The sequence below is a fragment of the Dicentrarchus labrax genome, unplaced genomic scaffold (assembly GCF_905237075.1).
Source record: "Dicentrarchus labrax unplaced genomic scaffold, dlabrax2021, whole genome shotgun sequence".
NCBI classification, from domain to species: Eukaryota; Metazoa; Chordata; class Actinopteri; family Moronidae; genus Dicentrarchus; species Dicentrarchus labrax.
Genome location: NW_026136713.1, coordinates 11,546,359 through 11,572,357, shown reverse-complemented (window position 1 = coordinate 11,572,357; position 25,999 = coordinate 11,546,359). Strand labels below are relative to the sequence as shown.

Below are 25,999 nucleotides of genomic sequence, written 5' to 3'. Positions count from 1 at the left end.
CAGCACGTTCATACACTCGGCAAGGGAGCTCTTGGCACAAGCCTGTTAATGAAGCCATTTTCAGAGATGGAGAGATGCAGTAATGGGAACGCACCACTTCACTGCGGGATATTCTAACCCCGTCCTCATCATAAGTGCTATCAGTCATCGGATACGATTAGATTTTTTCCTCCTCCTTTGTCCATTCAGCCATTCTGAAGGCTCTTTTCAGACTCAAAGTTGGAGATGTCTGTGTGTGTGAGACGTATATAGCATTTATATTGAAGAACCTGGAGCATGTTGTATTGGGGTCAAGATTTTTTGCTATTACAGCTGAACAGCCCTTCTCTGCCAGTGTATGTGTAAATTATGCTGTCAGCCTGTTTAAACGTTAGACATTAGCCTTACATCATTGGACCAATATGGCTTCGTGCTGAAAGCTCACTCATGTGAGTGGAGGGCAGACAGGTGGAGGCAGGGGCGGGGGGCTGTATGTTTACCCAGTTGTCTGGTGGCCCCGGCTAGGTTGAGCTTCACCACAGATACCACACACATACTCTCCCCTCCTTTGGAAGTGTATACAGTCACACTCATGCATGCCTCAAGTTGTATAGCATGTTGTACATAGTATACAATGGCATATATAAGTGGAAACTGTTCCCATGTTTCCCACAGAAAAACACGCTGTATTAAATTACATATGAATTCAGAGTGTAAGAAGAATCAGAAGGTTTGTCAGTGTGATATTAAAAAAATAACAATTTATTAACATACACATATAATGTACAATGCAAAATATTCCAACTCGTTATATAATGTGTGCATTATATTATCAGTCTCATATCAACAAAATATACACTCTGTCAGTTTATTAGGTACACGTTGCTAATCTAAATGCAGCCCTACAAAAAACACCTACTATCAGGAAGGTTATAATCAGTGTTTGCATAGAGGTTGATTCAATGTCGTGGGCATTTTGCTGCATTTTGTGGTACTGTTATATTGCGTTATACAAAGAGGTATTTCTACCATTTAGTCTACACTAGAGCTGCACAATTAATCAAAATATTGTAAAAATCGCAAAAGTTGATGTTTTTTGATGAAGGTAAAATGTTGTCTTGTTAATAATGAAGTACTGTAGTGCTGCAGAGATGCCCTGGCCTACAAAGCTTGTTCTTGTTTTCAGTTAAAAAATTAACATTGTGATGTAAAAATGATCATTCCCACTTATCGAGAATCAAATCACAATCGTTGTGTCACATTGTGCAGCCCTAGTCTACACGCATTGATATAAATGGGGTGGAGAGAATTCGAGAAACACCTTTCAGTATTAAACAGTACCACAAACTGCAGGCTCTAAGGTGACCATGAGTGGGAATCAGCATCGCTCTGTTGAGGCAAAAACGGAACAATATAACCTTTATCAAGATATAGCTCCTTTCTTGTTGACTGCATTAGTTTCAGTGATGTGTACCTATTAACAACCTCCTCTTCTTAACAGTTGCAGCTGTCGTTGCTTGCCCTGTTTGACTGTTCTTCCTGAAGCTTAAACAAGATCACAGCTGTGACCTGACGCCGTCAGGAAGACCGCGTTCGTTGTTTACCATCTAGGGTTTGTGTTTACAGTGCTGTCATGATAAGCAGTAATATTGTTGGAAAGTCAGGAGCGAACACCTACACAGGGTCATGTAGAGGTTTCAGTTTTCCTTTGTTAGCCTATGATGATAGAGACTGTTGTTAGCCAGGACAACAGTACAACATAAAAACAGGCATGTCTGTAAAGCAGCCTCTCTGTTCACGGTCCTGAGATCAGACCAGTCCGGGGCATCGTGGCATCCCACCAGGACAGCAGGACAGAATAAACTTCAGCAGGGCATCTGGTGCCCAGTGCCCCTACTCCCTCTTTTTCTGTCTCTCTCTCCCCCGTCTCTTAGCCCCAAAGCAGACCACGGCACCACACCACAGCAAGTCATCTGGTGTCCAGTCTGCTCCCATCTGTGAGTGCTTTTGGCTTCTCTGCAAACAAAGCATTGTGGCATGCAAGCGGCCGCCGCTACTTCTAAACAGCTCAGCCATTGCTATCTAGCTTAATCTTTGGGTGGAAACTATGAGTGCATTGCCAGGGCTATGGGTCATCTCCATTTCAATTCATTAAATTGTATTGAGGCATTTAGAATCCGCCGTAACAAACTGACCACAGCTGATGGCATAGCTCCTCTCCATTTTGAATTGCTGAGGTGGAAAGAATTGTAATGGTGCCGACCCAAGGTTTAGCTGCTGGCAGCTCCAAGTGTACCCCTCCACTGATCCGAGGCGGTGCCTTGTCTGCCCAGCCTGCTGTCTCTCATCCATCCTGGGTGGTAGGGGAGGTGTGTGTGTTTGTGTTTGTGTATGCACATGTCCCTGTCTTTGCAGGACAGGTGTTGGCAACCCTGAGGTCAGTCCAGATGCAGCTGGGGCACCTAGACTGAGGGACGACAGGAGACTGCAAATGACAGCAGGATGAATGAGCTTTGTTTTGCCAGGTTTTGGCCAGTTTTATTTAGAGGGTGCAGCTTTGAACCGGGTCAGTTGTGACGGTCAGGTGGTGTAACGGCTGGCTGCTCTCAGCGGGATGTGCTACAGCCTCAAGCATTTGGTCCTTACAGAGAGGCTCAGAGGCTGTTTGGGTAAAGAAGCTCAACTTAAGGAACCGTAGTGGGGTGTGCAAGCCTGCAAACACAAACACCACCCTACCCCTTCTGTGAAGTGTTAAGTGGCCGGATATGTTTGGTGAATGGGACACAGGTGTCTGGGCCGGGCTGTGTGTGCCTGGCCAGAGGTCTGTGTTTGTTTTCTCTCAGTAAAGTCCCCCAACTCTATGCTGCAGCTTGACCAGAGCTCATTGGCTCTCAATGGACCGGGGTGGAGGCCCTCTTTTCTTTTTTTCCCCCTTTTTTCTCCCTTCTACTGTGGGACTAAGCAGTGGATGAACTTGAATCAAGAATCTGATAATGAAATTCAAGACACCCCACAACACAATGTTGAGGCTACACGTTAAGCAGGCCTGGTGATTTTTAGATTCCTCTTTCTTCCTTTATTCTTCTCTTTATCCCTCCATTGCCTCTGATCTACCCCAGCAAAGCAGGCGTTTGAAGTTGTCAAGACTGTGGCTTTACTGTTGAGTCCTCAAAGTGCTTATGTGACAGGTAGGCAAGAGCTGGAGGGGAGTAATGTGACTCCCACATAGTCCACAGCCTTCCCAGTCTCCATTCTCCACGCCCTTGTCTCCCACTTGCCTCCCGTGCACAGGCTCAGTCTCTGTGGTGATGTCACTCTGCTGAGCTTCCTTTTTGTTGAGTAACAACCCAAAGGTGCGCTTTGGGCTTTGAGGAAGACACACCGCCACCACAGCCCCATACGGTGTCTCCCCAGGGAGCACAGTAGGGTGAGGTAATGTGTTGTTAACCCCTCAGCCACCTCAACGTTTGGAAGTTGTACCATCAGCAGTGGCCGCTATCACAATGATGATCTGATTGTTTGAGTAACCCTGTGGCCTCTCCAGATGGTCAGGCCTCTGAGCCGGTTTATGATAACCATACAGTTAATATCTGGCCCACATAACGCTCCCCCAGCTTCCTGTCCTACCCCCCCTCCGCTCCCCTCATACTCTGCTCTCATTTCTCCCTGCCACCCTCTGTGCTATTGTCTCTGATGCCTTCTCCTGAGTGCCCTGTTTTATTTCTTTATTTCACTCATCTTTTTAAATTCCAGAATCCATTTCGTTTGTCCCCAGGCACAAAGGGTGATGGCTAGAGACGGTGTCGCAAATTAAATTTGCTCCCCTCGGACGTGGGCACGATGGAACAGTAGAAGGAGAACAGGAGCAAAGAAAGCTGGAGGAAAAAGCCCATTTCCTATGCATTACTGTCTTTTTCCTCAGGGTCTATAGTGGAGTAACACCAACACCTCTATCGCTTTTTTTCCCCCCTCTCTCTTTAATTTTCTTTTTCTTGTTCTCTCCCCGTCTCGCTCTCGCTGCTGCTGCTGCTGTTCTTCTCACGCAGCCTAACCTGAAGGTCTCTGTGCTCTTGCTACCACTGCTAACACAATCTGACCCAGTTTATTAGTTTGGGTCTAGTGAATCATTAATCGAGGTTATCTAACTGTTCCTATAATGATTCCGCTGTGACTCGTGTGTCAAAGCCTCTCTGTGTTCGCAACTGATCAAGCTGTACCCTCGTACTTCTTGCTCTACACATTTGTACTCTATCATAACCATCTTGCAGAAAAAGCACCGTCCCTCAAGCTAGACTATATGTTTAATAGGTGTGCTATGCACTGTAATATGTCATTGTGTCAGAGCACAATGCGCGGACTAAGTGCACTGAATGCAAATTAATCTTGTGGGATGGCAGCAGCTGAATAGAGTGTGGTTTTGGGGAAAGGAGGGGAGCAAAGGGAGGGACAGAAGGAGGGCTAATAGTGGCGACAGAGAAGAGAGGGAGAGAAAAGAGCATGTGAGGAGGAGGAGGAGGAGGAGGAGGAGGAGGGATGTGGGATGTAGTCATCGCCAGGCCCATTCATCATGCAATGCCTGCTGGGATGCGCTGGGGTCAGTCCCGCACAACACAATTACAGCCTGTTCTGGTGTGTTGTGCTCGGCTTCACTGTGTTCCGACTATGTTCTGTTGTCTTTTGTTAGATTTCCTCTGTTCTAGCTCTCTTGTTTTCCCCTTTTGCGTGTTTTCTTCTGCCGCTCTCGTCTGTATGCTTGCGTTCGGTGGCAGTTTTCTCATCTTCTTCTTTTTTTTTTTTTTCCCTGCATATTTTTGAACTTGCTGCTCAAGCTATCACTAAATGATCTGCTGCAGTACTTTGAGCAAAACATCTCAATTAGCTGAGCATTTATGTTTTTGTTTTGTTTCTTTGAGTCTTAATCCCTCTACTTTGTCTTTTGAAATTAATTGCTGTATTTATTTATTTTTTGCTCGTGGTGTAGCCGCTCGCTGGGCTGTTGCTCCAGCAGTCTTCTTTCATCCACATCTGAATTGCAGCCACTAGCTTGATTCATGTGAGTGACAGGCCTGGTTAGCACGGGGGTGTGAGATGCTAGTAAGCATGTTGTTTACCCTGCCTGCCTGACAGTCCTCTATGAGCCCACAGATGTTTCCAGAAAGCTGTAAATATCTGCTATGTGCTCTAATGTCAGCTGACAGCATATCCGATCATAAGGATATCGCTTGTCTTCCTGTCTGTGTCTGTTCTTCATGCAGTGAAAAATAGTTTTCCCTGCCAGGAAACCTTTTTAGGTGGTCTAAAGGCCTAAATGAAAAACATCAGTCAAGGAATCAGCAACATCGACTTCTGAAGGCTGATCCAGATATTTTTGTTAACGTGGCATCTGTTTCTGTCACTTTTAAAAAAATATAATACGATAGATGATTTGATTTGACTTTGCAGCAACATGCTGCATATATTTAAATTTAAGAATTTGGTGCTTTAAGGAACAAACTTTATGTAAGTCTTAAAGTTTGAAGTTAGTATTTTATTTTAGAAAATATATATTACAGGTATAATCACAATGTACGCAACAGTTGGATTTTTTTCTTTTCACATTTGGATGAAAAACAAGCATTTTTATGTTTCTCTGCTGATTGTGATTGATGGACATGATACCTATTGATGTGATCATTTTGTCAATTAATTAATTATTCATTGGGTTTATAAAATGCCTATCACATGTTCCCAAACTCCAAGTCTCCAATGATGTCCAATCAACAGTCCAGAACCTCAAAATGTTTTATGTACTTTTAATGTGGGGAGGACAAGGAAAATCAGACTCAAACAATTATCAAAATTGTTGCCATTATCAACTAAACGTTTCAACACAAAATTGAATACATGCTTTATGTTATAAACAAAATGCCATTAGCAATTATTAATGGGTCAGATTGAGTTGCTGTCTAGTGTAGTTTATGTATGTCTGAATGAGTCATAGTAGGTTCCAGTTCTCTGTTTTGATGTTTAATGGTGGGGCTGCTGCTCTTTAGTTTACTTTACTTTATGACTAATTATGCTTTTTAATTAATGATATCATTAGTAGAATGGGTCATATTTTGTAATATATCATGAATATGGTTGAACATTCTTCAGCTGAATTTCCTTTCTGTTGTTTAGATCTCATTTTCCAAGCCCCATATGTAATTTTGATGATTTAACCTGCCAAAAACAAATTCCTTCAAATGACAAATACTCAGTCTTTTTTTTTTAGAAATGTGTTCTTGGCATAAACAAGCTGTTTATTAAACAGCATGTTGACCATGGGGGAATTGAGGATTTTCATTTGGTTATGTATCTAAGCAGTAATTTCCAGTAGTTGTTGAAAGATTTCTTGTAACAGAACAGAAGACAAACGCACCCAAAGGTCCCAGAAGTTTACTTACTCGCTAGGGATGCATTGGGCGGTGGCTTGGCTGACGGGAAATAATAGGAAGCCCCAAGATTGACTAAAAGAATGGCAAATCATGGCCAGAAAATGCAACAGTTTAAAGTACAGAGCATCTGGGAACAATTTGAAACAATGGATTGTCTTCAGCAGGCTCCATGTCAGAGTGTATGGATGCCTCCCCTTCCTGACTTCTGGCTTCCTGGGACTACTTGGGAAGGAGTTGACTTGGCATTCTTTGATTTGATAAGTAGAATGAGGCACATTTTATTTTAGTAGTTCATTGACTCCCACCACTAAACCTGACAGAGTAAAAACACATCTTCATCCCAATCACAGATTGACTTTGATTTGATATTCACCTTAAAACTGATAAATGAACCTCCTGCAAGCTCAAAAATTGGTGTTGATTGGAAGAATGAGGCAGGTTTTGTTTTAGTATTCCATAGACTCCCACCACTAAACCTGATAGAGTAAAATTGTATCTTCATCCCAATCATGTCAGTGGGTAGCATTGGCCTAATGATATTGGATTTTTATTGACTGACTGATCTAATATAATCACTTGCACACAGTGTAAATGTCCATAAAGGTTAACAGAACTTGGCTAAATTAAATGAAAATATATATGATAAAGTAGATTTCTTATAACTGGTTGACGCTCTGGTACTCAAGGCTCGGCTCTAATCAACAGATGAGCCGAGTGAAAACTACAGGCCTTTTGAGCTCTTTTTATAACCTCTACCTCCTACAATAAACCTGGCCATATTGCATTATCTAGGACAAGTTCTAACCACATCCCATGGTGACTGTCTGACTTGCTAAGTACACCTGCTCAGTGTCTCGCCAACCTGCAGACGCAGCGGCGTGTCTGTTGTCAAGTCTCCTTTTGTGTGCCCTAATGAAGCCGGGGAGATGTGACGACATGCCTCACATTTCACTCTTCACCTAATTGTGTTGATGGCAAGGCTGATATTAGTGTTGTGGTGGTTAATCTTCCCGGAGAGGGGAAATGGCGGAGCCATCAAGGGATACGACACAGCTAATTAGACTTGTGTACGCTTCCATGTATGAGGGGAAAAGTGGGGTGAAGTGAGGTGGAGCAAGAAGTGGTGCCAAAAAGAAAATGGCTTTTTTCCCCTTTTGAAAGTTTTCTTTTACTGATTGAATGGTTACCGAAACTTACTTCGAAAACCTGTCTTGAATATGTGGCATATTCTTTGATTGTCACTCCGCTTAATGACAGCATCCACTTTCTGACAAGGGACAACTGGTGGGGCTGCCTCAACAATCATTACAGCCTGACATTTTGCCCACTCCACAAATCACCGTCTTGGAGAGTCTGAAATTAAAGTAATTTGAAGTTGCACACATACCAAATGACCCACTGGTGCTACAATAATGCTGTTTTTGACTTCATCCTCCCCCGAGGAAAGCTGTTAGTAGGTTTGACTGATTAGGGCCTGAAGCCACTGGCTCTCAATTAGACAGAAGACAAAGCTTCAACCCTTGGTGCTGGAAAATCAGAAGTAATGAATTAGTGATAAAGGTTTAAAAGACAACACCATTAGCGGGGCTGTCGGGGGGGAGGTGGACTGCTTTTGCCTTGCAATTTTGCAGTAGGTAATTTGGAGTCTGAAGGAATACAAGTGAAATGCTTTGGATTTTTTTTCTTCATTTTCTCTCCTTTACTACTCTGCTTCTCTGTCTCTCTCCCTCTGGCTACCGTTGACAGTAATATTAACCTCATCTCCACTGCGCTGTCCTCATGTGACCTGGAAGTCATCTCTTGTGAGAAGTGGTCAACTGTTCTGCCGCTCAGGGTCTCCAGCCTCACTGGAGCTCGTAATGCATTATGACTCCATCGCTCGGGGGTGGGAGGATGAAATAATATATTAAGATTATGTTGCGAGCTGTCACACACTACTTGGGTTGAGAAGTACTATGCCAGCAAAAAAATGTGCAGAGTCATACTTTGATAGAGGTTTTTTTTTTTTTTTCAAAGGCAGCCTGAGGCCTTGTTTGATTTAGTTCTGGATTCTGACCTATTGCCAATGACATCCACACTGCTCATGCCCCATATTGACCGCCATTAGCACACACAGTGCCCATAACCGCCATGCTGCTAGTGTCACTGTTTGCCACATTGCCCACCACCTGGTCTGCCTGTGTCCATCTCTGTTAGCGGAGGGAGCTCAGTCCTGTCACCTGAGGGATAAAGTGTACGGTGGAAACATGTATCCTCTGAGGTATGTGGGGCCGATGCAGATCCCCGGTTGGTTCAGCTGTTGCGCCCTGTGCCGACAGGGAGGGCCCAGCCTGTGTCTGTCTCTGTTATTGGGAGGATTTATAGAGCTGGGCGAGATATTTACTGTTTGCAGTGAGGTTTTCGTGCCTCTTAAATCTGAATTTAGAGTCAGGGTGGTCCTCTTGCAAGGGTGATTTATTTGACTGTGTACTTACTCATTTGCGTTGCTTATTGGTAAGTAAACATCCACTTTTAACCTCTGGGATTTGTTCTGTTGTCTGTATCACTGCAAAAAAACACATGTTCTTCCTGAACAGGTCTTTAACCTCTTGTGTGAGATTGGTTGGTGGTTATGGTTTTGTTGGACATGGTGGCTTGAGGTCAGACCACTTGTGCTGCTGACGGCAGGGTGCCAATTGTCTTCCACTGCTTAAAGCTCTTGGTTGTTTTCTGACCAAAAGCTAATTGACAAAAATGTTTTTTTGCCCACACACACATTGGACAGAATCAGCCAGTGATAAGCTCCCAGGAGTCACAGTAATGAAATACATACTGTACATAAACAAACGAAAGGTTAAACTTCTGGTAATGAGTAAAATGGTTCCCTTTACTGCGCTCACATTGCAGCTAAACCAGTACATTGTGTTTCTAGCTGGTGAGCTTTTCCCCTTGTCGCAGAGGTCACTTCATCTCATCATGTGGCATGGTACTAATTCCTCAGTTAGAGCGAACGTCTCAGTGACCTGGGTGTGATGTTCTCCGCAACCTCCGCACTTTACCTAACCTGCTTCCATTATATAAGAAAAAGTGATAGTGTTACAAGTTCCTGTCAGTACGTGAGAGAGATCCGTCTCTGACAGCTTGATAATGAACATCATATCGCTCTCTCGCTCTCGCTCGCTCTCTCTCACACACACACACACACAGCCATCCCTTCACCTTTCCGCAGCCTCGCCCATTCAGTTGATACAACGGTGACTTCACCCTTGCATAATGGAATCCAACCTTCCTTCCCGTCCCTCTTTGCTCTCATCAGCTGCTTGCTCTAATTAGATGAGGGTGATTTCAATAAAGTTACTGTCGTCCTCACTCCATTAGTTATATTAACACTCGGATTCCTGCCCCGGAGTCGTCTATCTATCCTCCGCCTTTCACCGGGGGGGCCAATCCTCTTCTTTTCATGGATCTGTGTAACCTAGTTACTGAGGCCCAGCAGGGGAGGCCAATCAATTAATGAACAAAGGAGCCCGCTCACTGAGCAGTGGCGCGAGTCTGGGACTATAAACAGGGTGCTCCCAAAACATGGTCTCTGTCAGTTCAGTGCTCATCTGATGGATGTTGTTTTGCTTTGTTGTTGTGCGTGTGTGTCTGAGAGTACTATTTTTGAAGAGTCTAAAGCCAGTGGATACCGCAGTGTTACCTGTTTGAACGCACTACCAGCCAATATTCTGGCATCTCTTATTGAGAAGGAGAAGTGAAAGGAGAAAATGGATTTGAACATTTTTGTTTGAAAAGCACAAAAACGCCTTCCGCCGTCATTATGTTTCATCATATTTGAGAGGCAGCTAAATGGACCATTGCATTTTTTGCCATTGTGTTTTGAAAAGGGTGGAAATAAAAATGTTTATATTATTGTATGAAACCTCGGACAAATTACACAAAAAATAAGGTTAAATGTCCATATTCAGTGATTCTGATCAGTATCCCATAGCAACAGGGACATTTGGACCGACAGTCTTCTGTCCACCTGTGCCTGTCTGTCACCACTTTCTCATCCTTCCCTTTTCTCAATACCTCTTTTGATCCTATTGAATCCCCCTTTTTTTTCTATGCCTCACCCTTTTTTTCCACATCCCTCAGGTCCACCCCTCATTCTATCCTATCTTTCTTCTCTCCAGCCGCCCGGTCTCTCTGTCATCCCTTTTTCTTAATCCGGCTATTCGTCCCTAGCGCTCCCCTCCCTGGAGCTTCCAGCTCCGTCTCCCTGTGTGTGAGATCAGGGAGCAGGCTGTTGTAACAAGCTGTTGAATAATGTAAGCACAGGGCTATAGGCCAGAGTTTCAGTTAACCCTTTTGATCTCTGATCACACAGTGGGCGAGGCGGACACATCATAAATGACAGCTCGACAGCAGGGCAAAGCAGCCCGAAGGCCTTTCTGCTTCCGTCTTCCTCCAACCTCTACCTAAAGGCTAAAGTTCCCCCATCCGGTTTCATTGTCATGGCCTTTGTAAGCAGGAACACAGTGAGCGTCCCTAGCCTTTGTTATTCTAACATTGATGTATAATTAAAGGGTTAGAAAAGGCGATGCTGAATAATTGATATTGGAGCAAAGATGTCATGGCATCCTGAACCTTATCGTCCTCAGTATTTTTACTTGCTAGATAAAAGATTTACCAGTTTGCTTTCTTTCTGGTCATCTAGTTCAGTCTGCACTGATTCATTGTGGCACCGTGCTCTCCTCTGACTGAGGAGCTATTATCATCCTTTCATTCAGCCTTATTTTACCTTAGTGTACACTGTGTCAAAACACAAGCCCATAGGCTCCTATTAAATCCTCAACAGAAGTCAAGTTTGTACGCGTGTTACCAATTTGTATCAATTAAGTGACCGAGTCACGCATTTCCAATCTCAAAAAAGCGTAGCCAGCACACAAGGTCCCATTAACCCTTTTGTAATCAATACAGATTCCCCTCTCCTTAAGTGCTTCTAGTTAGCTTTAGAGCCTCATATCCTGAGGCTAGGGCGTATTGATCTGCTGGACTGATTGGAAGTTACCCTTCAGGAGGTGAAGGATAGCAGCGGGACTGAGGATGTTTTGGCAAGAGAGGGGAAGGAGTGGGTCTTCGTTGCTCTGGATCAGCTTACCACTTCCTACCCCCACACACCTGTTACAGCCAGTGGAAGAGAAAACACAGCACCAATCTGTGTGTGTGTGTGTGTGTGTGTGTGTGTGTGTGTGTGTGTGTGTGTGTGTGTGTGTGTGTGTGTGTGTGTGTGTGTGTGTGTGTGTGTGTGTGTGTGTGTGTGTGTGTGTGTGTGTGTGGAAATTGATTGTGTGTGTGTGCTGAGAGAGTGGAAATGACCGTTTGTGTGCTCAGGAGAGCAAATGGCTGAGAGGCGTAGCAAATGAGAAATGTGTTACATAGGGTTTATGGTGATGGCGTGTGCCTGAACCACATTGGCTTTGGCAGCTGCTGGCCTTTTATAGATGGGTGGCAGGAGACAGATTTTAGATTTTACATGGCTAACACACTACGTGACAGTCTGCTTTTCAGATTGGGTGCTTGGACCCATAACCCGCTGCCGAGCCACATGTACACAGCAGCACATAAATTTGCGCACATCCACAGAAATGAGCACACACATACGTATACAGACCATTAAACTGCCAGTGTGTGTTTGTGGTGTTGGGTGTTGGTGTGTTGGTGGTTGTGTGGGTGTGTGTGTGTGTGTGTGTGTGTGTGTGTGTGTGTGTGTGTGTGTGTGTGTGTGTGTGTGATGCAGCACAGTGGCATTTAATCTATAACTCTGACAGGCTTTCCTTGAACTGACAAGGAAAAGCATAGCTCTCTTTCCACATAAATACACCTTCACCCCCCCCACCCCCCTCCGTTCCCAGTTACCACTTTTAACAAAAATATATTAAATATTGTTTTGATTTCAAAGTGTTTTGTTCCAGGACATACATCATGCATGCAGCCCTGTGGAGGCTTAACCCTATGCACAGGCCCCAGCTACCCCTTCTGTAAAAAGTGTGTGTGTGTGTGTGTGTGTGTTGGTGTCACTGTAGGATACACAGCAGCTGTAGAGGCAGCAGTGAAGAGGGGAAATGGGAAGAGCCAGCACAGTAGACAGAGCCCAGATAGACCTGTCAGCTCCGTGACACCCACACATGCCTCACCCTCTGGTCCAGGACGAGAACAGAGGAAGGGAAAGCAGCTCGGCTGGGGACAGGTAGAGCGAAATAGACAGAGCCACAGTTAAGACTAAAGCTGTGAAAGGGATAACAGTGGGCTGTGGTGGAGCCGTGTTTATTTCGGGGAACATGGGGAGACTTCAGGGAGAGAGGATAGGAAACCTGGCAGGTTACAATGCCTAAAAAAAAGTATTCATGCTTCTTTGACGTATCTAGATCTGTTATAGACCTGCACAGGCTCTGTCAAGTTTCATGAACTGCAAGTTTACGGTCCTGCAGCGAATTCTGGATCGGATTGAGGTCTGGATTTTGTCACTTTAGGACATAAACATTGTTGTGTTAAAGCCATTGCTGTGTAGCTTATGGCCAGTGTTTGGGATTGATGTCTTGGTGAATCATAAATCTTCCCCAAAGTCACAGTTTTTATGTTAAGCTATAGCAGTTTTCCCCATAGGTGTTTGCTGCCTTTATTTTACCCTCTACCTCCACAATTCTTCCACATCCTGCTGCAAAGAAGCATCTCAAAAAGCATCGTACTGCAACCACCAGACTTCATGGTAGGGGATGATGAGTTTGTTGGCTTACAACAGAGCATTTAGTGTGATGGCCAAAAAGCAACGTCTTTGTGTCATCACACTGTAAAGACAATATAAAGCCCACTTCAACTTTGTTTCAAATTCTCCCACATGCCTTCTGGCAAACGCTAGTCGAGATGTCATGTGACTGTTTTTTTAACAGTAGCTTTCTCTTTACCAGTGTGCTATAAAACTGTGACTGTTGAATCCCCCAGGCAACAGTTGTTGAATGCACATCTCTCAGCCATGAAACCCTGTAAATTCTTCAGAGCTGCTGCAGGCCTGTTGGTGGCTTTCACGCTACTGTCCCTCAGTGCAAGAGTGCTCACTTTTTAAGGGTGGCCTTCTCTTGGCAAATACACAGCTGTGCCAGATTTAGTCTTTCTTTAATGACTGACCTTACAGTACTACAAGGGATAACTCAGCATCTATTTCCCTTTGTCCTCATAATGTAGTTTTTGACTGGAAACTAACTAATGTCAGAAAACACCAAAGAAACAGTTTAAGGGGAGGGGAATATTGTGGTTGTGTTTTGAAACTGCAACTGAGGCAGAAAGTGTAAGAGAGAAGAGAAAATCTGGAGCTCAGCTTCAAAAAAAACACACAGGATTTGTAATAGGATTCATGACTGGGGCTACAATTGGGAGTGTAATTATTGTTATTGCGATAAACCAATCATGATGCTGGGTATGTCTCTGCAGTCGGAGCTTCCACGCATTTAGCGCCTGAAATTACCACGATGGGGGCACGTGTCAAGTGTGTACCGTTTGTTTATGTAAATCATACTGTAAACAGGCCTCTAGACAAATTTCCACTTCTATCCATTTATCTGTTGTTCTTGATTGAGCTTTGAAAGGGAGCCGATGATTAGGAAAGTGTTTTCATGTAGGAGGAAAAATCCTATCCGTTTGATCTTGCAGGCAAAAATATGGGCAGCACAACAGAATCTCATCTCTTGTGTCAGCTATTCTTCCACACCGTGATATTCCCATGGGAACGCATTTCTGCTGCGCGAATCACAGACAGATCAGTGCGGGCCGTTTCTTATCTGGACATGAAAGAAGGGAAGATGGAAGAGGGAGGTGTAAAAAGGGGGAGAGAAAGGGAAAGAGGGTAGAGGCAGGCCTCCCCTGAGAATCATAATACCTGAAAGTATCTGGGCGGCCTCTTGAATCTAGCTCATCATCATTGCATGAGCAGGTATTGTACCCATCCTTATTATGCTCCGAGATTCCTCCTCTGCTCGGCTGTTTTACCCCAGTCTCTCCCAGATTGATTGAGTAGATTAGGCAGTTATATTGTTTATGTGTGTGCCACAGCCCGTGTTACAGCATGCCTTGGGGTTTTATTATTAGTTTGATAGTTTGTCTTTTATTCATCGGCGGATATCATGAGTGCTGTTGTTGTTTGATAGCATCTCGAGTTCACACCAGGTCAGCGAATCTGTTATTGCTGTTCCGCTGCAGGTGTAAAAGTCTTAATAAAACTGTTGTGCTTTAGTCAGAGATTCTGTGGAGGTTCGAGATAGGTTTTCTCAGCTGAATAGGCAGCTGATTTGATCGGCAGACCCTGCAGCATGAAACCACACTGACAACTCTACTTGCCCCTTTCTACTGCGATCCCCCCCGCCCCAACTCCCACGCTAACTCACACACACATTCACACACTCGCACACAGACGTGCCCTATCCACGAGCAGTATGACTTTCACCTCTGAGTGATGTCCATTGTCTGTATAAGGAGAGACCCATTACGAATCCTCAGTCCCAATGGAGACATTGTGCTGCCCGCCATGCTCCCCTGTCCTTCAGCAGCGTCCTGAGATGACAGTAGATAAACAATGGGAACAAACAGTCACTCCCACCAGCATTGATCTGGCTCCCTCGCCCCCCCCTGCTCTCACCAACAACGCCACATTGATTCCACCTACACTCAATTTATATGAAAGCCCCCGTGCCCCGCCTCCCTCTTCTACCAGGACTGACAAAAATGATAAATGACCAACCCCTTCCTCCCTCTGCCACCACCTCCCTGTGCCTCGCGTTGGCTGTCCGAGGCAGTACAAGCCTATTTCTCCCCGTAGAAATCCAATAGAGTGAGCTCCCTCTTTTCTCGGCAGTGTAAGTTTTTTTTATATTTTTTTACGGGAGGAGTGCGGGGGTTATTCATTGCTTCAGGTCCTTCCTATAATTTCCACACATAAACATGTCACTGGCATAATTTCATCCCTGCAGGGCATCCATATGCATGATGTCAAACCATCAAAAAAGACCAATGAAGGAAATTATTATGCATTTAAATGGCGCACACCGTAGGATCTCCTCTCCTGTGGCTGCTGGCTAAAAACTCTGCAATGTCACTCAAAGATGAAATCATATGCAGAGCCTCCAAAGTGGGGTCAATTATTTCTCTCCCTCATTGGCTTAATCAGTCTATTCTCTCTATTACGTATCTGATTAATCTGTCCAACGCGTAATCACATGAATGAGATTGCAGTTAATTCAGACATGACACCTTGGCTGTTTGGGTCTGTTGTCATTTGCCATCGATAATGCTTTGTATCCGGGTTAATGGAGTTTTAGCTTACTGCAGTATTTTCTGTATGTATTCTTTTCCCTGTGCCGTCCTTGGCTCCTTTTCAGCTGCTAATAAAGGTCTGCAGTATACAAATGATGTCTCCCATGGTTCTCAACTGTATTTTATTGTTCAGATCCAGTGTCCCCATGCCTGTAAATGGGGCACAGAGTGTCTATAAATAGATGTAGTGTGGTAGCGAGCTTATGGTGGTTATCAGCGGGGGGGCGGGGAGGGCTTGTGTGCACACGGTGTTTTTTTATGTGCTACGTGGAGGTGATCGAGGCTATTGATGAAGGTGTTGATTCCGCTCTCACCACTCTGCCCCACCACCCAAGGGAGTAATACCATTGAGGAAAGTCTCCATTTCACATCTTGGCTCCACCGTTCCCTAATGACCCTTCCCCGCTTCGTCTCCACCCCGCCACAGTTTTTTTTCCCCATGGCTCCCACAGCTCATCCACACTGCTTTTCGCACTGTGTGGTAATCCATTTTACCCTTCCTGCTACTCTTAGATCCCTCCTGCCTGAGATCCCAGATCTAAAAAACGACTGGAGGTTTGGGAATCTGGTCTAAGATGAGAGAGACTCGGAGAGTGCCATTTATATTTAATTCTCTACCCTCTGTGTTTTTATTCATCTTGGTCCTAATCGTCCCCACGTAATATGAATGTGTAATCATGCCATTATGCCTCTGCCCTGTCAGGTTATCTTCATGGAGGATGATATCTGTGTTGATAGGATCTGACATGATCCTTCTAATGGAAGTCTGAGGGTGGGACCTTGCTATGTGTGGTGCTGGATATTCAGTACAGTAGTGGTACAGAAATGCCCCAATTTGTTTTAATTGTCATTGAACACACTTTAGCTGTCTTCCCATTCTGCTCATAATTGCTCTTAGAAAAAGATTGCACTCCCTTGTCTGGATTTGAAGACGAGTCTCTGCCTCTTTCTCCCATTACTGTGTCAACGAATAACATTGCAATCATTTCAATTACGACAGTGCTGGGACTGAGGTCTTCAAGTAGGGCCTTGAGATGTAATTGGAGGGGCACTGGCGAATTGAGGAAAGGCATTTTTCTTCTGTGAAATTGCCTCAGTCTTGGGGACAGTAAATTGAGGTGCTGAAAAATGATGTGATAATTCCGCCGCATGGTTTGGTAGGGGAAATGGTCTGAAAGTCACTTTCTGGAGAATTAGAAGGCAAAACTACATTTCCCTCCCGAGTCCTCTGTCCTTCACGCAGTGGCATGAAATGAATTGATGAGACAGAGGGAGAGGAAAGTGTCGGTGTAAATGTTTGCAGCTAAAATGAAGCTGCCTGCTTGTGCATTCAGATTGTCTGAAGGGTGGGAGGCGGAAGCCGGAGTGAGAATTCGTCGCCGTGCTCCACGCTATTTCACGGCCTAAGCCTTTAATCGTAGCAGCCACAATGGATGCATAAAATGGAATTCAAATTTCAGATTGATTGATTCTATATTGATGAATGCCAAGGCTGGCTTAAAGGAAAGTGGGGGGGAAAAAAACCTGTGACTGCGGCTGTTAAATGTAACCTCTTTATGAAGGCGAGTCCTTGCTCTTCTCATGTGCCTGTTTGTTGCTTTAGATGTGCTTCAAAAAGAAATATGAAAATTCTTGCTTTTTGAAGTTTAATCTCTGGCAAAAAAAAAAAAATGGTAGGAGGCTGAATGCAAATACAGAAATTTGCTTTAGTTTAGCGTCTTGCTGCTTTTTTGCTGCTTGTGGTGGAGAATTCCAACACAGTGGTAGCTGTTGACAGTAGTCACAACACCTCTAAAACTGTAGATTCTAAGTTTGTCGCCCGTTGATTCAGGTTAAATCCTCCTAAATGAATAACACATGAAACATCTTATAACAAGACCGGGATCTTTACTCCATAACATAGCATTTTGACCTCTCTCTGAACATAATGCTCAATCCTCGCCTCCGTCACTCTATTGTGTCTCGTTTCTTAATCCCTTCAAGGCATCTCACACAGTAACAGAGCTGGCATAAGCACATTTGGTACTGTTTGCAGTGTCGAGATTAACAGGATTACAGATTAGGGATTACGTTGGCGTCATTCTTACCCATTTAACCTTGACCCATGCCTTGGTGTACACTTCAGATGGTCAGACCCAAACTTGTTTTTGTGCTTTGGAAGGCCAGAGTGTTTGCCCAAAAGCTCAGTAATATTTGTTCAGGGATAAAAACAAACAAAACAGGTGTGCTTTGTAGTGAGATCATTTGGATTGTACAATCTTCTAATGAGTCTCTCGGGTCTGTTTCCACTGTGATCGTGTATTAATTGCATGTACAAAAGTAGCTCAGACACAAAGACCAAAAAGTGACAACAACAGTAGCCTTTTGATTAGTGTTGTATGGATTGCTGCCCTCCTTCAATTTACTTCTGCACAGCTTCCATGCCTCTGAACACAACGTAAGTCCGGCGTTTCCATGGAGGACGTGCGGTTGCCAAGGCCTGTTGTGATTGAACACAGAGGGTCATCGTTTATTTCTGTCAGTCAGTGGCGAGGGTATGGATTGGGGAGAGGGGCCACAGGGGGAGAGAAGGGGACACGGGGAGAGAAGGGGACACTGTTGGCTCAGGGGGATCTAGCTCTCCTTTTTTTTAAAAGTTTATTTGTCGAAGGGATCACCTACAGCTAGTCTGACTCTGGATGACAGTGTTAATGTACTGACTCTCCTCGCGGGCCCGGGGACACTTAGTCTCATTCACACCTCAAAAGAAGTGTAACAGCAGTGTCGGGGAGGGAGGGGAAAGAGGGAACAGGACGTGTGAGGCTACATATGGCCAACCTTAGCGTTGTTTATCCAGAGAGTTGTTACAGCTGAGGACCAGGCTCTTCCCCCCCCGTTCCTCATCGTCTCTCATTAATCTAGCAGTATGGTTCTGGCCTGCTTCCCATGATGCAGAGGGAGCAGGTTTGAGTGACCACCCACCCTGAGGAAAAGCATTAGTCTGTCCTCTCGGCCGTCACCTGCTATTGTTTATGCCTCCACTTCATTCTGTCACCATCTTTCAGCTGCTATAAAATAATGAGGGAACTATCTTAATTGATGTTTTCAAAGCCTTGAGATTGATGATCGCCTTAGGGGCAAATGTCTCATGCATTTCTCTCCACCAATATATATATATATATATATATATTTCCCTCAAGGTTTGGTAGTAGATCATGCTGTCCTTTCCTCTGCTTTTGTCTCCTTTTCCACTCGTGTTACTTACTCCCTTTGCTGCTCTTTGTCCTCTCTATTGGTCTGTCTGCCACCTCCATTTAGGGAAACCTTTAAGGCCATGTGTACAAAGCTCATGTTCAGTTCGAGCTCTTTCCATCGTTGGGAACGAAAAAGGTTGGCGATCAGATAAGCATTAGTCTCCATCTGCCTCTCCCTTCTATGCATGAGTTAAGGCACTGACTCTCTGTGGCGGACTGCAACTCTCTGGTCTCTATGCACCTTTTGGCTGCTGTTTACCTTGCGGATATGTCTGCTGGCTATACCTCTCATCAGCTTCTGCTAAACATGAAATATTCATGTTTGATTTTTCTCCCACCCGCTGCATTTTTGCATCTGTTACTTTGAAGAAAAGAGGACAGAGATGTTTGTGGTCGTATCTTGGCTTCTTCTAAGGTATACATGGCACAGAAAGTATAAGACACATTAGGTGAGTTGGCCGTGCAGACATTTGAGATCCATTAGCCATTATTCTCTTCAGTCAGTGCTATATCCGCATCGCCATTATACTCTAATGTATTGTACTCTCTATTTAGCCTGCCTGATCTCAAAGCTGTAGCTTCACACTCTGGGCCTTTAGCTTTCCATCTATTTGTGTTAGCTACTCTCTTACTCCCCCACTCAGACCATCTCTCTCTCTCTCTCTCTCTCTCTCTCTCTCTCTCTCTCTCTCTCTCTCTCTCTCTCTCTCTCTCTCTCTCTCTCTCTCTCTCTCTACCTTCCTTCGGTTGTAGCTCTTTGTATCTCAGTCTGAAGGTCAACATTGGGATGCGGTCATCTCTGCTTGCGAATTGGGCAAGAAGTGAGGTTTTTCTTTGCCCCTGCTCTGTTTGTATTGTGTCACAATTTAGTCCGCTTCAAAGCCACGTCAACAGTGCCATTAGGGTCATGTTAGAGCTCATTGTCTCCCTGCAGGCAAAGATAACATGTCTTCATTCTGATGATTCATCGACAGAAAATTACTTTAAGATGGCCTTTTTCTTTGTAAAGAGTTGAGCTTGGTGATATGTGCTTGCAATCATTATTGGCATATTAGTAAAGTCATTTTCCTGTAAAATTACACGTGAGCATGTTAAACTGTTTGTTTGTGTGAGAAACACTGAATGAAAGCGCAAACTTTGTTTACAAGAAAAATCCACAGGGCACCGTTTTAATAAGAACAGAATATTTTTGGTTGAAGAAAAAAGCAGTTGGAAGATATCATCTTGGTTTTTGGTAACTTGTGATGGAGTTTTTCACTATTTTAAGACATTGTACAGGCTAAACTAAATAAATTAATAAAAGAAAAACTGCTCAGTAATTCAAATAATCAGTAGTTGTTGCACTATGGACTTGGATCAAGTTTAATTTATTTTTATTTTGTAAGCGCTGAAATGCTCTTCCCAAAAGACCAAAAAGAAGCGTTAGTCTTCAGCGTCGTGTTAAAAGTTGTATCCCCCGTCTTCTCTTCTGCCTCACTGTTTCCAGCAGCAGTCACTTCCTGTGGCTAATCATACTTTGATATGCCGTGGCACGAACCCTGGCTGCTGCAGAAACGAACAAACAAGGTACCGGGGGGATCTTCAAGGGACCAGGGCTGTTGCTTTTTGTCTGCTCCGCTGCGATACATTCTCTGAACGCCCACTGTTTTTTCACGGCCTCTCTTTACATTAGACTCTGCCTCTCTGTGAAGAGGAAATTTGGACACAACTCAGAGAAAAAGAAGTGTGATCTCTTCCACCGCACTCGCAGGAAGATTTAAGGCATCCTGTTAAGCTTAGCTGGAAGGCTAGAGGGGGCAGAGCTACTCGCCAGGGTGCTGACCTTGATTGCATTAAAGGCATATGGGCTTGATTTTCCCCATATAATGCTGCGTGTACACGAATAATAACGTCAATTATCCAAGGATTATCTTTATAGAATTCTGTTAGAAATAATGAATATAATGTATGGAATGATCCAAAGTTTATCTCCTATCAGTGTGATCTGTATCTGTGAAAAATCAATAATTTATTGATTGTAATGCTATCAGATTGATGATTATAGCCCACAGGACTCATTGTGCTCAGCATAGTATGGCCACTTTTGTATTTTTAATATTACCCACCTTTAATTAAACCTTGGTTTATGGTGTTACTGATAAACCCTTTGATGGCCTTATCAAATCCATTATATGTCTGATTTGTGTCTGATGAGTCTTGATGGGTTTTGGTGGTCACTGTTTTATGTCTTTGGGTTGAGAGGGTTGTGACTCCACTCTAATGGGTAATATCTAGGGTTTTATAAAGGGGTGTGTGTGTGTGTGTGTGTGTGTGTGTGTGTGTGTGTGTGTGTGTGTGTGCGTGTGTGTGCACTTCGATAGCTCTCCAGCTTAATGGACAGAACATTTCCATGCAAAGGTAATGATGCCCTGTCTCATTTTTCCACCAGTCTCTAAATGGAGAAATGATGTTTTTGTAAGTGACTAGCTCACACCATTCTCATGCCGAATCTTGTACTTTTCACCCTTGGCTCGATGGAGCTCGACTAAAGAACCGGTATATTATGAGAGGTATGTAGAGGGTATGGGGATGTATATTGAGTTTGATGAGGGGGTTTTCTCCCGGAGCAAAGCATCCTACTGTTGCCAGCTCTGTCTGTCACTGTCATCCACTCCTCTGCTCTTGGATCGCTTCCCTTCCATCAGCTTGCTTTTCTCCCTTTTCCCATTTTTGGTCTCGAAACTGTTGAGGATTTGAAGGAAATAGAAGGCGACTGTCCCCTCGGGTGATGGCTTCACTCGTATGCAGTCACACAGTCCACCTGAACTGAATTGTGGATTGGTTCGCTTCAAGACTTTGTTGTCACTCACATTCTGACTATTGATTGTGTGGAGGCTGCGTGAGCGAGGGATTTTTTTGTTTGTTTGTGTGTTATGTTTGCGCACACAGGGGTTAGGTGTGTGTGTGTGTGGGGGGGGGAATTGGCAGCTCTGACTTTGTGTAGGTGAATGCAAGGACTACTTTGGAGTGAACTTTTTGAGTGCTGGCACTGGCAGTATACACACATCTCCCACACACCACTAAACCCACACAACAAAAGAATATGTTTGTTCTATAGGAGCTGATGCTGCGCTCCCAGATTTTAACATTATTTCCTTCTCTCCTGCTGTTTTTCTAGGTCAGGAGATTTGATCCTAAGGGAATGGTGCTGCTGAGATGACCTGCGTGACCTTACTTTCCTCAAGAGATCATTCTCCAATCAAAAGAGTGGAGGGAAAACTATCTGGGACATGGTTGGCAGGTTCACATGATGGACAGGTGATGGAGTCTTCCATCATCTTTCTCCACAAGTGACTCTGCCTGCCAGCCCTCCCTCTGAGGCATAAGTGTGTACCAGCAGTCCAAGGCCCCCTATTTCTCTGCCATGGTGACATAAGCAGCGCTGCAATATGAGGGAGAGCCAACGTGAGACCGTCTCGTTTCTTTCTCCAGTAGCTGCTGCAGCTGCTACCTTAACACTGTTTGTTTTTAGCTCCATAACAAGACTGACTTTGTTGTGAATTATCCCTGCTCGCCATTTCCTATCCACACGGAGAGAGACCGTCCCCAAGGCGTGTTGCTGGACCGGTGGGGCGGAGCGGCGCGGTGCGAGACGATGCTGGGATGTGTGACACGAGTCCGTCGGCTGGTCCGTCTCCTCCCCCTGCAGACCTCCCTCCTCCTCCTCTTCCTCTTCTGCACCGTCAGCGTCTTCATCTCCGCCTACTTCCTCTATGGCGTCAAGCGGGAGCTGGAGCCATCGGGAGGGGGCGTGTCTGGGGCCGACGGAGCGTCCGCCGACTCCGATGACCCGAGGGTCACTCCGTCCCGGCTACTACCTTTGCGAAGCGTCTCAGGGGGCCCCGGGGTGGATCCCGGAGGGGCCAGGACAGATCCTGTGGTTCTGGTGTTTGTGGAAAGCCAGTATTCTCAACTGGGTCAGGAGATTGTGGCCATCTTGGAGTCTGGCCGGTTCAGGTACCGGACTGAGATCTCCCCCGGTAAAGGGGACATGCCCACATTGACAGACAAAGAGAGAGGGCGTTTCACACTGGTGATATATGAGAACATTCTCAAGTATGTTAACTTGGACGCTTGGAACCGGGAGCTGCTGGACAAATACTGTGTGGAATATGGAGTGGGCATCATTGGCTTCTTCAAGGTTAGGACAACACTACACTCCCTCTGCCTCCCTCCCTCCTCTCCCTCCTCTCACTCACACCTTCTGCCCTGTCCATCTGGCTATGCCGTCTCTAAGGAGATGGGATTCGCAGGGTTGGAAAGACCTGCCTGGTTCAATATCACTCAGTCCCACTGCACTGTTTCTCTTATGTTCTATGTATTTCTTGTTTTTCTTTATTCTGCAATCTGGTCTCCTTCACTCTTCTTACCCAGGCTGTTCTTTATTTTTTCTAGTTTTCTCTCCTTTGTTTCAGTTTCTATAAAGTCTTCAGACTCTGTACCTCTTTCTTCCTCTCTCTCTCTCTCTCTTTCTCGTCCTCATCTCTCTCTCAGTAATCCCTAGCTGAGCCTGTTTGCCCAAGGCCTGTTTTCAGGTCTTATGGTTTTAATCACCATCTCTGAGCCATGGAAAGAATATAGAAAGAGATGTGGAGGCATGGATGGTGGTGTAGGTGAAGGTTAGGAAAGGAAGCCTGGTGGGATTTACTGCCTATTGGGAAAGGAGGAAGTAGGGCGAGGGTGTGCATCCCAATGACCGGGACACACAACACTGCTGCTCGGCTATCTGAACCAAACTGTTTGCAGTAACAGATATCTGTATGCCAGATTTGAGCTTCTTGCATACATCTGCATCGGCATGTATGTTGATACAGATAACAAGTAATTGCTGTACAAAAATGTGCAAGTTATTTTTGAGGTAATTAAGGACCCCATAAGGCGGGTCGTCTTAGCAAGAACATTTTCAACTTTAAATTGTTGCCTTTCGTACATACCATGTTCATAATTCTTAAATTCCACATTTAAAGGAGCCCTATTGTTCGTGTTATGTAAAGTATTTGTTTTTGTTTTATTTTACCATGTTTACCTACATTAATGGGGTCTGTGGGGCCTAAAAACCACGAGGAAAGAAAGTTTGTGTCAACAAAACCCAAGAATGAAAGAACTTGCTGTTTTTCTTTATGCTCAAATATAGTTACCTGCCTAAACAAAAAATCCAGTATCTGTGGGAGCTCTAGTTTGCAGGACACACAGTGCATGTCAGTGTTAAATTGTTAACTTTCTGTATCCACACACACACACACACACACACACACACACACACACACACACACACACACACACACACACACACACACACAGTGGTATGATTTTTTGTAAGGCTTAACTAAATGTGCAGGAGAAAGTGGGACTTATGAATCTGTGGCAGTAGAGATGTGAGAGAATCGGAGAATGACAAATTTGGGAGGGGAAATTTCAATGAATAATCACTGAACCCTCAGTCTTTGAATCTTAGAGGACACAGCAGGAGGTTATTTCATTTTGACTGCAATCTCAGAGCATAGCAGATTGAGCATAGCAGGTAGAAGCTGCCTCATGCCTTCACGTTTGAGTTGGCCTGACATTCCTTATTTCACACATGATTGGAGAAATTGGGGAATTATATCCAATACATTTCTGTCTTCATCACTGCGGTGTATGATGAATCTGTGTGATTTCTCTGACACTCTCTCTTTCTCTCTGTTGATCAGGCCAATGAAAACAGTCTGCTCAGTGCACAGCTGAAAGGCTTCCCCCTCTTTCTTCACTCCAACTTGGGTCTGAAGGACTGCACAGTCAACCCCAAGTCCCCCCTGCTCTTTATCACTCGATCCGGGCAGCCCCTGCCAGGTCCTCTCCCAGGGGATGACTGGACCGTTTTCCAGTCCAACCACTCAACATACGAGCCCGTGTTGCTGGCCAAGACCCAATCAGCAGAGAGTGTTGCATCGATGGGGCAGAACGCCGCTCTGCTCCCGTCGGTGGTGCAGGACCTGGGGCTCCATGATGGTATCCAGAGGGTCCTGTTTGGCAACAACTTGGTCTTCTGGCTGCACAAGCTGGTGTTTGTGGACGCTGTGGCCTTTCTGACGGGAAAAAGGCTCTCGTTGTCCTTGGAACGCTATATCCTGGTGGATATAGATGACATCTTTGTGGGCAAAGAGGGCACTCGCATGAAGGTGCCCGATGTAAAGGTGAGTTTTTTTGCATTTGTTTCAGAGTGGAAAAACTTTGTCAGAATAGAAACTGAACTCACTTATGTATTCATCAACCAGTATTTTCAACAGCCCTTTGCCAAAATATAAAAATTGCTTTACACGTAGCATGTGCTACCCTCTGCCAGTCATACAGAAACCCCTTCTTCTTGCTCCTCTTCTCCGTTTGAATGCGTTTGTCCCAGTAGGCCGCTCAAAGCTGACAGGCCCCACTGCTCACACTGTCACAGAAGCTCCACAGCAATGAATATTTCAGGGGCCCAGAGACATACAAAGAATGTTGAAAAGCTCCTTGCTTGCGTCCCCTCAGAGCAGAACAGACCCCCCTCACATGTGGCGGCAGAGGGTATAAGAAAACATTATGGAAGAAGCATCAAGGCCGCCACACTGGCAACAGCAAGCTTTTAGGAACGACTCACACTCTGACAAGACGGAAAAATCTGAGAGAGTGAGAGAGGGTGTGTGCTGGGAGTCTCATCCAGCATGGAGATCAAATGAAACAAACACCCGAATCAGAGGAGAGAAAAATATCAAACAGAATGAAGGAGAGGAGTGAGGCAACTGGGAGTGGATGTTGGATGTTTACCGAAAGAAACTTGCAGAATAAAATATGTATGTGGGCATGCGTGCGCCTGGGTGTTCACGCTTCCTCATTAACGTGCTCGTGCACCAGCATGAGCACAATGTGTATTGACTCATTCTCTTTTCCTCCCACTGTTTAAGGCCCTGCTGGAGACACAAAGGGAGCTGCGCACTCACGTGCCCAACTTCACCTTCAATCTGGGCTTCTCAGGGAAATTCTTTCACGCTG

The 25,999-nt window shown here is 44.8% G+C and overlaps 1 protein-coding gene across 1 annotated transcript in view; it reads left to right on the top strand.

Moving 5' to 3' along the window:
- ndst1a (N-deacetylase/N-sulfotransferase (heparan glucosaminyl) 1a) overlaps positions 1-25,999 on the top strand; it is a 40,785-nt gene that overhangs the window by 4,337 nt on the left and 10,449 nt on the right. The window contains exons 2-4 of the mRNA XM_051419580.1: positions 22,113-23,135; positions 24,685-25,167; positions 25,912-25,999. Coding sequence (XP_051275540.1) covers positions 22,590-23,135; positions 24,685-25,167; positions 25,912-25,999 — 1,117 coding nt within the window. The 5' untranslated portion in view covers positions 22,113-22,589. The remainder of the gene's footprint in view (positions 1-22,112; positions 23,136-24,684; positions 25,168-25,911) is intronic.